General features: G+C 38.9%; 1 protein-coding gene across 1 annotated transcript; it reads left to right on the plus strand.

The window, feature by feature from the left end:
- KRT28 (keratin 28) lies at positions 1-8,553 on the plus strand. The gene is made up of 8 exons (XM_066364228.1): positions 1-441; positions 879-961; positions 1,520-1,676; positions 3,699-3,860; positions 3,962-4,087; positions 6,849-7,066; positions 7,915-7,970; positions 8,257-8,553. Exons 1-8 carry the CDS (start codon positions 1-3, stop codon positions 8,397-8,399), a joined length of 1,386 nt encoding a protein of 461 aa, XP_066220325.1. The 3' UTR covers positions 8,400-8,553.
- The last annotated feature ends 4,199 nt before the right edge of the window (positions 8,554-12,752 follow it).

The raw sequence follows: 12,752 nt of genomic DNA on the forward strand, positions 1-12,752 counted from the left end.
ATGTCTCTCCGATTTTCTAGTGGGTCCAGGCGTATTTGTTTGCTGTCTGGAACTGGACCTGTCAGACCACCCAGTGGAGGTGCAGGCAGCAATGCATGTGGCAGCTCTGTCGCTGGAAATGGATTTTCCTGTCCCTTGGGAGGAGGCTTGGGCAGTGTTCCTGGTGGGAGCCCTGCTAGTGGTGCCTTTGGAAATGCTGCTTGGGCTGGCTTTGCTGGAAGTGAAGGAGGACTCCTCTCTGGGAACGAGAAGGTGACCATGCAGAACCTTAATGACCGCTTGGCATCCTACCTGGATAATGTGCACGCTCTGGAGGAGGAAAATGCTGAACTAGAGAGAAAAATCAAGAGTTGGTATGAAAAATACGGGCCTGGATCTTGCCATGGACTTGATCGTGACTATAGCAGATATCACTTAACAATCGAAGATCTTAAGAATAAGGTGAGAAATAACAAATTGGGAACTACTCAAAGTATTTAAAAGTAAGAATTACGTCACAAAAGACATAAGACTACAACAGGAAATGCTTTATAACTGTTATCTGTCATTTATATTGCATTTATTTATTATTTATTTTGATAATTCTTCCCATTAATCAAAAATAATTAATTTGACTTATTAATTTCAATGTAGCTTAAATGTTAATTATTCCATTATGGGTTATTATATTCATTGATGAGAATGTATTATGCTCTAAAGTTATATGAGTATATGAGAAAAATATACTATCTATAATTTTCAAAAATGAAATTTTAAACATTTTGGTTGTTACTTTAGAGAGTCAGATTTTTACACAAAAATTTTAATTTTTTATCTCCTGGAATGATAAATCATAAAAGCGATTTATTTGTAGTATTCTCCCTTCTGATTTCTTCTAGATTATCTCTTCCACTGCTGCCAACACAAATGTCATCCTGCAGATCGATAACGCCAGGCTGGCTGCTGATGACTTCCGGCTAAAGTAAGTGGGAAAAAATAATCACACCCTGGAAGACGTTTCCCACCTATTTACTTTGTGAAACAAAAATTCCCATTTCATCCCAAGTAGAATAAAGTACCACCTAAGAGATGAAAAGAAGTAATGCGTATTATAATACTAGACTAGGCTACAAAGCATGCTATCTTATTTCAACTAGCTATACTCATCATTTAAATGGTATTTATGACATTGTTGGGACAAAAGATCACATATATTTCTATGCCTACCTAAAATAGTACCAGGAACAAAGATGTTTATAAATATTTGTTGACTAAGTAAAAATAGTAACTAAGATAAAATTTTAAAATGGTATGTTTCCTTTCATTGGGCTGTGCCACTGGAATTTGTGTGATTAAATATCTGCAGGTTAACCTGTGCAGAATTAGGTAAGAGGAGGGAAGGAGGCCTTTTCTGTCTACTTTCATAATATTTAGGGTCTTATTTCAATGTTTAACTTTCAATAAAAAACAATGGAGGTTTTATTGTTCCATCCCTTGAGGTAGTCTGACTTGTGCTGATATTCACTTAACGCCTCTCAAGGTATGAAAATGAGCTCGCCCTTCACCAGAACACAGAGGCCGACATCAATGGGCTGAGGCGCGTTCTGGATGAACTGACACTCTGCAGGACCGACCAGGAGCTGCAGTACGAATCCCTGAGTGAAGAGATGACCTATCTCAAGAAGAACCACGATGAGGTAGGAGAAGCTTCACCTCTAATCACATCACAATTCTCTACATTTTAAATATTTTCAGGAGGCAATTAAATTATAATAGTAATTCATGCTCATTATAATAATTCAAACAATGCCAAGGCACACCAAGAAAGCATTTCATTTCCCCACTCTGCCGTTCTAATCTCATCCCCAAGGTTAAAAAAAATGTTAATAATTTGATCTGTGTCCTTCCAATATTTAGACTGATATAATATTCTATTCTTCTGAAAATATTACATTATTTTTTGCATTAATACAACCATCTTTCTTTCTACTGCATTATTTCTTTTATTCACACAGGCTTATCTTGAGGTCAATCTTCTCTCAAAAGACCTCTCAGACTAGGAAAAGATGTCAATTTTTTTTCTACTTAATGAGCCTGGGTTTACTTTAATGTTGAACAATAATAACCCTATTATTTGACCTATAACTCCAGGCAACTTCAATCTGCCCCAAAAATTATTATTCCAAAAGTCATTGCAAAAGTCTTCAAGACCATAAATGACAACTTTTCAGAAAACTACCTATGACAGGATGTGCCCCATCATTGGTTAGAAATGGGTAAAACACCAAATCTACTTGCTTCAGAGGAGAAAACAATGGGAGAGGGAAAGAGAAGAAAAAATTCAAAATGAAAAGAGAAACAGAGAGAAGAAAGTGTCTCTGAGCAGAGGGTTGGAAGAGTATCAGCAGGAGCGTGAAAAACAGGCACATGCATTGCAGAGAGTGTGACATCAGGAAGAGAAACAGTCCAGAAGGGAGGAGATAGCAACCACAGCAGCCTAGCCAGCTGCAAGCCCTTAGGGTAAGGTCAGATCACAGCAGGACTCACTGTCCCCTTAAAAGCACACAAACCCAAAGGAGGTACCTCTGAATGCACTGAGGGTGGGAACAAAGAGCCATTCACAGCTCACATCCCCTGAAAGTGTCATATTTACCACACTCACCAGTGACTACTGTCCCTAGGATAACTTTAAGCAATTCAATTTTCAAAACATTGATAGCAATGAGAATTTTTCTTCACATGAATCTTATACAAAACCCCCAACCATGGAAATAACTTAGCATTACCAGGGGACTGCTTGAGCAATGTAAATCTTTTGTTCTTGGTGGACACTGAAAAGCCACTGGTCTAAGATCATAAAAAGATGGCTTAACAAAGCAGAGGTAGCAATCTATCTAGTACAGTTACTAATGGAAAAGGTCAGCTCCTACCGAACTATGTTCAGGTCACCGATAGGCTGATTTGTCCAGAAATCCATTCTTTGACTAGATCAGACTATTTAATGATTCAACCTAGGACACATCCTAGGACAGAGAGGCCACAGAATGTCCTTACCAAGAGCAGACACTCTGGAGCCAGTGTACATGCCAGGTTCAGATCCTGGAGTGTCCAAATCCCAGTCCTTTCGAGTGTAAGAACATTGGGCAATGACTGTACCTTTCTGTGCCTCATTTTCCTAATCCATCAAATAAGTCTAATAGTGCATACCACATAAAGAGGTTAAAAGACTTGAATGAGTTAATGCTTGTAAACTGCTTAGAACCGTGCCTAGCACTCACAAGTACTCAATAAATGATAGCTCCTGTCCCTCATAGGAGAGTTCCATGCCCCGCAGGGATTTTAAAACTGTTTTCCAGTTCTCTATTCCCATCCATGAGAAGGCAGCCTGCCATTTAGCCAATAGTTATGTGGCTAATAATAACTCTTTGGTCTTTGTAGCCCCTTCTTATTTAAAAGGCTAAAACACTTCTCTGGAGATACTGACTTTTTGTTGTGGTGTTGGTTGTGATTGTTTTAATTAACAGATCACTAACTCAATAGATTGGCATGACTATGGATGGAATAAATCCATTTTTAAAAATCTTATGCTGTGATTGATACACTGGGATTTCAAGCACAACTTTTGAAACAGAAAGCAACACTTTAGGAAAAGCCTTCTCCCGCTGCAGACTGCAGGTGAACGCAAAGGGCCCTGAAGTCAGGCTCACCTTCCCCTGCAGGAGATGAAGGCTCTGCAGTGCGCCGCGGGGGGCAACGTGAGCGTGGAGATGAACGCGGCGCCGGGGGTGGACCTCACGGTTCTGCTGAACAACATGCGGTCCGAGTACGAAGCCCTCGCCGAGCAGAACCGCCGGGATGCGGAGGCCTGGTTCAACGAGAAGGTGAGGGCTCCCAACCAACCCCGAGGGCCCCCGAACCAACCCTGTCCCCACCACCCGGATGGGTACAGACCCGGTTGACCCCTCTGCGCCTGGCCTTCCAGAGCGCCACCCTGCAGCAACAGATCTCCAACAACGCGGGAGCAGCCACCTCCGCCAGGACCGAGCTGACGGAAATGAAGCGCAGCCTGCAGACTGTGGAGATCGAGCTGCAGTCCCTCCTGGCAATGGTAGGTGACAGCGCAGGGCAGCCTGGATTCGGTGATTCTAACAAATCTAATTGCAACCCTTCCTTTCCCCTGTGTGGCTTTACCTACAAATATGTCACGGAAAGAGCAGGAAAGACAGACACTCAAAGAAACAGACAGAGCTTTCTTCCTCCCTGTGGTCACTGAGGACTTCTTCCCTGGCATGTGCTCAGTGCCCATTTCATGAGAAGGTGCCTTCCCCATAGCTCATCCCAGCCCTGGACAGCAAGCAGTGGCAGTTTTGCTCCACCTGAATATTAAGCAGCAGCCTTATATCAGGAGACCACAAAAGGCAAAGCTAGTGTCATCAGCATCACCTAGGATTGATGAAAGCCTATTAAAAGGCACAGAGTACTTTTCATCAGGTGGAGGAAGAGAGGGTACATCTCTGATTCTGTAGGAACACTGTCAGCCTCTTCATCACCACGGTGCCTGGGACAGAGGTCCCCTCCCCACACACCCCATACAGCCCAGCCAACTACTTCAGAGGTTACCCTGCAGGCTGCCCAGCACCAAAACCAGCTTGCCTTCCAGAGTGTCAGCTGGCAGCACTTGAAAGGCTTGATTTTGAGAATTATGGCCTACGTGTGGCCCAAGGGTTCCCTGCCACCATCAGAGGTGTCATGCTCCCTCAGGACACCACGTTGTAACACACACACACACACACACACACACACACACACACACACACACACATGAGCGCGCGTGCGCGCACACCCTATTAACTATACAAATGAGTGCAATAAGCCAAGAAAGGAAAGATGACTAAAAACAATAGGAAGATTATTTTGACTTAGCCACCCTAAAAAGGCACAGTGTTTTCTTACCATAGAGTATTTAGATTGGAGATTTATTTTTCCACTGATTAACCTCAACTTAACCAGCATACCCTTCTTTCCACCCACTGGTAGCTGGTACCCAAGATCCTCCTCCCCCACCCCCCACCCCGCGACCTCAGCTCCTGGACTTTGAGCTCCTGGAACCCTCCTCTCCTTCCCAAACTAGAACCCTGAGGACCTGCTCCTGTTGCTGTAACCTGAGCATGAATTCCCCTTCTCTTTTTGAGCTACGTTGAAGGAAATAAATTCCTGAGTTCCCAAATCAGAATTTCAGCATTTTCACATAGAAACAATGATGTTAGGAAGTATTTAGATTCTATGCAGCCATTCCAGTTTGTGCTCATAAAAGCCCTTTTCAATGTACCACGTAAGTGAATTATAGAATGGTGGCAGAGTACCTAACTTCCATTCGTGATACTCTCATCATAGATGAATTCTAAGCATGATCTTCTGTAGCGTAGCACACAAATTGTGTGTAAGTTGGGAGTTGTCTAAATGGATAAGTCTTTCATATGCTTCCTGTAAGTATACCAGCTTCCAAGTTCGTCCTGTCCTCCTTCCTCATCTACAAGCCAATCTTCACAGCAGGAGGCTGTGAGATAGAGATGCGATCCTCTCTGATTTAAGAGAGTGCTAACAACCTTAACAAGGAATACCATATAAGAACACATCATCAAGAAAATTAAAGTTTTGAACAACCAAACACACACCTCACTGACACTGTGCCACTTCTTGCCTCACCCTCCCCATTACCATCATGGTCACTCCTTTGCCCCTGAAGATACCACTCACATAATGCATGTGCCAGCCTGTAAGACCCAATGTCTGTCTGTTATGACAAATATTTTATAACTCCCTTTTTACAATCTTAGAATGGAATCAATAGATAATATACTCAGCAATACACACAAAAAAAATTTAAATGAGTACAATGCCTTATCTACAATAAAACAAAAATAAATATATTTTATAATAAAATGTATTTAATATTTAAGGACTTGAGCCCAACTACCTGAGAATATATAATGAAAGATATAGAGGCTTACATGGTTCTTTGATAAGTAAGTTTTATTTTAAACAATCAGGGATTGCTCCACACAAGGAGAAAAAGAAAATGAAAGAGTGGACTGGGGGTGGACACTCGGATAATAACTAACATTAGAAGAAATAATAAGCACCCAGGTGTATTTTTATATGATAAGGAAAAATTACTTTAATTGAAGTAGGGAATCATATGACGAGACAAATTACAGGCCTTGGAATAGAAATGAAAAGGTATAATATTCATGAGAGCAGTGTTGAAATAATGACCGATCCGTGTTATTAAATATACTGCTTGTCTTGAATCTCACCCCCGTTAAGGCATTATTTCAGTCTCAGCTTAAGAAAAAGCCTTTGATTGACAATAGACAATCAAGGAAGGATTAGAAAAAAAAAAACAAAACAAGAGTACAGAGACCTGGAACAATAGTGGGGTAGATTCTAAGGACAGTGGCAGAATTTGAAAAACAATAGACAACCCAAAAATAAATATGTAGTTTCAAAATATACAATTTCCAATATTGATTTCTTATTGTGTTAATGCCAGAAAGTACTTTAATATATATATTGATCATAATAGGAAATATTACCTAAATATTAAAAATGTTCATTAGAACAGTCAAAAGTCTTAGGGCCAAAAGGTCATTTATCCCATGTCAGGTCATTTAGCATGCTTACCCCTCCTACACCTCCAGTAAACACAGGTCACTTCCCCTTCCTCTCCACCTCCCATTTTATTGTGACAAACCCCACAAATTTCCACAACTCACCTAAGGAGCAGTACTGCCTGTTGCTCGGAAACGCTGGTCTACGTAGTTTTCTAAGTGGTTCATCCCTTGCTCTGACACCTTTCATGTCCTCAGAAACACTCCCTGGAGTGTTCCTTGTCTGAGACCGAGGGCAACTACTGTGCACAGCTGGCCCAGATCCAGGCTCAGATCCGGTCCCTGGAGGAGCAGCTGCACCAGGTCAGAACCGAGACTGAGGGCCAGAAACTGGAGTACGAACATCTCCTGGACATCAAGGTCCACCTGGAAAAAGAAATCGAGACCTACTGCCGCCTGATAGATGGAGATGGAAAGTAAGTAACACCGTTTGAAAATCCTTCTTTTCCCATCTGAAAACACCGCCACACACTGTCCTTTCGTCTCCCATGCCTCCAGCCTCTTCTTCGTTTCCACAGCAGAAAAGCATGCTCATGTCTTGTCTCTGCAATTTTCTCTTCCATATTCTGCTCACCACAGCCTCTTCCTCATCTGCCTTAGATGACCCCAATCATCCCTACAGAAGCCCCATGTTAATCACTGTGGGTTTCAAGTTCTCTCCACCCAGGCCCTGGCGGATAGCTCAGTTGGTTAAAGCATCCCCATATACCGAGGTTGTAGGCTGGATCCTCTGTCAGGGCACATACAAGAATCAACCAATGAATGCATAAATAATTGGAACAACAGATCAATATTTCTCTCTCTCAAATCAATCAATCAATAATAAAATAAATAAATAAATAAAATGTTAAGATTCTCCCCACCTTCCGGGTGTTATCCATCTTTCAGTTCATTCCTAATATCAGTACTGCCCTGCAATAAACATTCTCTGCATAAAGCCCCCAGGTTATACATGTAAATATATATATATGTATATATGTAAACATATATATCCACCTTCAGTTTTATATTTATGGGTTTAAAAAATCAGATGGAAACAAGATTGTTTTATACATTCTCTTTAGATAACATTTAATTATTTTCAGTTTCTGCCCCCCCCCAAAATTTTATTTTCTTTTATAAAAACTAAAATCTGGTTTGGGCATACAAAGTTCATTTTAGTTCTTGTTCATAGTGATTTAATAAATATTTCTCAAGTGATAAACATAAATATTAAAAAATAAACTTTCATTTTTGTTTCTGTTTTTGTTTGTCTGTTTTACAGCTCATGTTCCAAATCAAAGGGCTTTGGATCAGTAAGCTCAGGAACTCCATCTAAAGGTAATAAAATCTAGTTCTCTTTCTTTTGCAGCAAATACTTTTGCATTAATGGCAACCAGACACTATGGTGACAGTCTATATTTAAACAATTTTAATTAAAATGCTTGGCTTGAAACTTAAAATACTATTTTGAATGGATGAAACTATTCCAAACTATTTTTATAAGTCTATACTTACTCTTTAACTAAAAATGTACATAATATATTATGTTACAGCCAGCAATTGAATTCTTTATCATGAAATCTTTCAGGTTAAATATGTGTATTCATATATGTTTTATTTCTAGATTTATCCAAAACTACTCTGGTAAAAACAGTGGTTGAAGAGATAGATCAACGTGGTAAAGTCCTTTCATCGAGGGTTCAGTCCATTGAAGAAAAGACATCTAAAATAAGCAATGGCAAGACAGAACCAAGGGTTTCTTTCTAGCTGTCATTTTTTGAGAAAATAATAATTTGGGGAAGGATCCTGCACAACTGTATTATTCTAATTATCATGGAGATAATAAAATTACTTTCTACCCTTAAAGATAAGTGTCTTAGCAAAAAAAAGAAAATCTGTTTTCTTACAGCAAGAAAGGTGTTAATTTCTAAATAAATAAAAAAGTTGATGTACACTTATTTCCACTCACCCATGACTAATAAATAATTATTTGCCATTTCTATTTCCTATGTCTGATTCATAGGGAAACATTTATGGAATATATTTTCATTTCCTTTCCCTCTGGTTTTGAATAATAATCAATACCAAGTAGCATTTAAATATTAAATATTCAATAATGGTAATCTTTAAATCTCACCATTTTGGCATGGGCACATAATCCGGAAATTTTCAGAAGTTCTCCTATATTGGGATGGTAAACATGAAATGCAATATACAGATGATGTAGTATAATTATACACCTGAAACCTATATGATTTTATTAATCAATGTCACCCCAATAAATTCAATTTAAAAAAATAAACTAAATAAGTAAATGAAAAATTCTGTGATTGAAAAGTCTTACCCCTAGGTGAGATTTCTGGTATTTTTACCAATGATCTTCTCTCAAACTCTTCTGGAGATCTAGATACTTCCCAGAATACCCATGCCCCTTATAAACAAGATTAGCTCTGGAAAGAGCCACAGCAATGAGCCTGTGTTAATGAATTTTCTTCTAGAGCAAAATGATTGGCAAACTTTTCTTGGGGCCAAAGGCCAGATTGCAAATATTTCAAGCTATGGAGCTATTTCAACTACTTAACTCAACCATTAGCAGAAAGCAGCCATAGACCATAGGTAAACAAGTGAGCATGACTGATTCCAATAAAATTTATTTATGGACACAAATTTGAATTGCATATAATTTTGACACATCATGAAATATTCTTCTTTTGATTTTTTTCCAACCATTTAAAAGTGAAAAACCATTCTTGGCTTATGGGATATACAAAAGCAGGGGGCAAACCAAATTCAACCCACCAACACATGTTCTAGAACTTAAAAAAGTCATGATGTTGATGAACATAACAGTTATTGTGTCCTTCTATGTTTCAAGATCAAAATGTATGGTAGGAATTGCCAACAAATATGAAATAGCCTAACCAAAAAAAGAACAGCTCTCCTTATTTCTCTAACATATGGCCTGATTCTAATGAGAAGCTCCAGTAAGGGCAAGAATTTTGTCCAACAATCCACCACTCATATGGGAGTTCAAAGAAGTAACAACTGATGGGGTATTTACAAAATCTTGAGCCAAAAGTCACAAAATAAAGCAAATACTATAAATTCATACATAAAAAACTTCCCAAATGTACAAGGCACAGAGCCAGCTACATAATTGGCAGGGCTCAATACAAATTTAAAGTGTGAAGTCCCTTATTCAAAAATCATGAAAAAAAATGTCCATTAAAGTCACCAAAATAGAGTATTTTTCTTCTGCAGTTATACTCTCAACTTGTCATGGTTTCTTTTATTTAGGGGGAGTTGCCATTAAATGTTCTAAATAAATTAAAATTAAAATTTTCAGTTATTGGCATACATTTAACCATTCACTTTTATATTGTGCTGTGTCAGTTTTAAATCTAAATGTAAGATGATTTAACTTCTATACAGAATCACCAAAATTACACTATTCATAGTTTGTAGCTCATATATGCATATGTATTTTGTTCTTACCAAAACGGTAGGAACATTGCACCAAACTGATTTTATTTCTCTTTATATGTTCACATTCTACCAACACTCTCCACCACTGACTTATTGGTGTCATAATTTTATGTAATACATTAATTATAATGCTTTATTAATGTAGCTTCTAGATTGAACAACAAATTTTTCTGGCTTTTCTGAAAATTCACTTATGAGGTCATGAACATTTATATTTTTAGCAACATCAATTTCAATCTATATCGTTGATAGTGATGTCAGTCATTCTTGGCAAAGATTTCAAATAATCTCAAATGGAGAGAACAACATGAACAAAGACAAAAGGGGGGGCAGGAGAGTAATAAGATAAAAGAAAAGACAAATAACTTAAGTAGAACCTACATCAAGGAGAGTCTTAAATTTCAGGCAAAGGAGCTTCATCTAACCTATCGTCCATGGATTTTAAACTGGAGGACAATGGAGAAAAGAAAAACATATTGACTACATAAATTGACAAGCATAGTTGCTTTACATATTTAAACTACCACTTAGTAGCCTCACAACATACAAGCACTAATGTCTCTGTCTTAGAATGGAAAAAAGAAGGCTCGGAATGAGTGAACTTTGCATTGGTCCCACAACTAGAAAATGGCAGAACTGAGATATGAATGCCGATATGTCTGATTCAAGAGTCCAAGTATTCTCACAAATGATGTTGTACTTCAGTAATACTACCTTGGCATCCACCTGCTTAATGACCATGATAGAAAGAAAGAAGACTTGAAACCAGAAATTGACTTAAGGTTATACTAATTGAGCTGAAAGAAAATGATAATGACAAGGAAAATAGAAAAGAAAAAATGCTTCAAGAGACACTGCAGGAGCAGATTCAGTAGGACCTACTGACTTTTTGGATGTATACTGGTAGAAAATTACAGCAATTAGAGATTTCTTAGTAATCTTGAGCATGACTCAAAGTAATTCCATCAGCAACTAAAGAAGAAAGATATAAAAGATCAAATTTTGATGCCAAGGTAATTGCATGTTGAGTTGGAAGTCATGACAAAACACCCAGATAGAAGTGTCTAGAGGGTGTAGTGAGGTGTGAGTCTATACAGGGGAAGAGGTCAGTGCTAAAGATGTATATTTAGAACATTCACATGGAGGCCAGAGAGGAACAGCAAGCACAAACCTGTAAGGAATAACAAATTTTTTTCTTTTCTTTTTTTTTTTTTTTTTGTATTTTTCTGAAGCTGGAAACAGAGAGAGACAGTCAGACAGACTCCCACATGCGCCCGACCGGGATCCACCCGGCACGCCCACCAGGGGCAATGCTCTGCCCACCAGGAGGCGATGCTCTGCCCTTCCGGGGCATCGCTCTGCCGCGACCAGAGCCACTCTAGCGGCCGAGGCAGAGGCCAAGGAGCCATCCCCAGCGCCCGGGCCATCCTTGCTCCAATGGAGCCTTGGCTGCGGGAGGGGAAGAGAGAGACAGAGAGGAAAGGGGGGGTGGAGAAGCAAATGGGCGCTTCTCCTATGTGCCCTGGCCAGGAATCGAACCCGGGTCCCCCGCCCGCCAGGCCAACACTCCACTGCTGAGCCAACCGGCCAGGGCCAGGAATAGCAAATTTTAAAGCAAGAAACTATGAATGGAAGAAAGAAGAAAAACAAAACAGAGACGGAGAAATATTTTCAGAAAGCAATTGTTTAAAACTCAGTAAAACTGGGATCGTCAGTATCAAATGAGTCCAAGAGAGCATAGTAGAATGAATATGGGAAATGATGACTGGATTGGAGATGTGGGGTAACTAGCAATCTTCACAAGATTAATTGCATAAAGTGGTGGGACCAAAATTCAGGAGTAAGTAAGAAGTGAAAAGTAGAGGAAGTGAATGCAGAAACTTCTTCTAGAAATAATGAAAGGAAGAAATGTAAAAACGCAAGAAATCTAGCAATAGAAGAAAACATACAGGCCATAGGGTTCCTTCATTTTGCAGATGAGGAAACTGAGGCCTACACAGGTTAACTAATAATACCTTTACTTAACTTAATTAGCAACAGAGCTTAGACAGAAAACCAGTAAAGAGGAAATGGTAACTCAGGAGGAATGGGGATCAAGGAAGAAGTATCTGCTTAAACTTCAATTTAATTCTTAAACTTTCATTTCAGACCTAGCCTCTTTCTTTCTTTCTTCTGGTACCATGAACCCATGGTCTTGAAAGTATTTCCAACATATCTGGAAGAAAGCTCATATTATCCATATAAAACCATGGCTAAGTAACCTCACTTGCTGAGGGGAAAAAAATACAGTTTTGTTGATTTAATCAACAACTTTTTTATTCTGATAGGAATTTTATACTCCGGAAGCCTGGAAGACAGGAAGACTTACTCATACTAAATTTGAAACACATCACTATAATAATCTTGATAATACTCCTCCCTGTCCCATTTCAAAGATAACATATAACCCCAAGGTAAGTATCCACCTACAGAAATGGACACGGTAAGGTAAAGATATTCATTTAAAAAAAAAAAAAAATCAACCAATTATAAATAATTCAGGATGAGCTGGCAAGCACTATTTAGCTAAAGGTAGCAAGGGTATTCATTGAGAAACACTCTGATAATTGTATATAAAGACAAACTGACCTGTTT

The sequence above is a fragment of the Saccopteryx leptura genome, chromosome 2 (genome assembly GCF_036850995.1).
Source record: "Saccopteryx leptura isolate mSacLep1 chromosome 2, mSacLep1_pri_phased_curated, whole genome shotgun sequence".
In the NCBI taxonomy this organism is placed as follows: domain Eukaryota; kingdom Metazoa; phylum Chordata; class Mammalia; order Chiroptera; family Emballonuridae; genus Saccopteryx; species Saccopteryx leptura.

Excerpts from the sequence above, each read along its gene's own strand:
- KRT28 (XM_066364228.1), top strand. The coding sequence starts at position 1 with ATGTCTCTCCGATTTTCTAGTGGGTCCAGGCGTATTTGTTTGCTGTCT. Across the intron at positions 3,861-3,961 it reads AGGCCTGGTTCAACGAGAAG|AGCGCCACCCTGCAGCAACA; the intron begins GTGAGGGCTCCC and ends CTGGCCTTCCAG. Across the intron at positions 4,088-6,848 it reads TGCAGTCCCTCCTGGCAATG|AAACACTCCCTGGAGTGTTC; the intron begins GTAGGTGACAGC and ends TCATGTCCTCAG.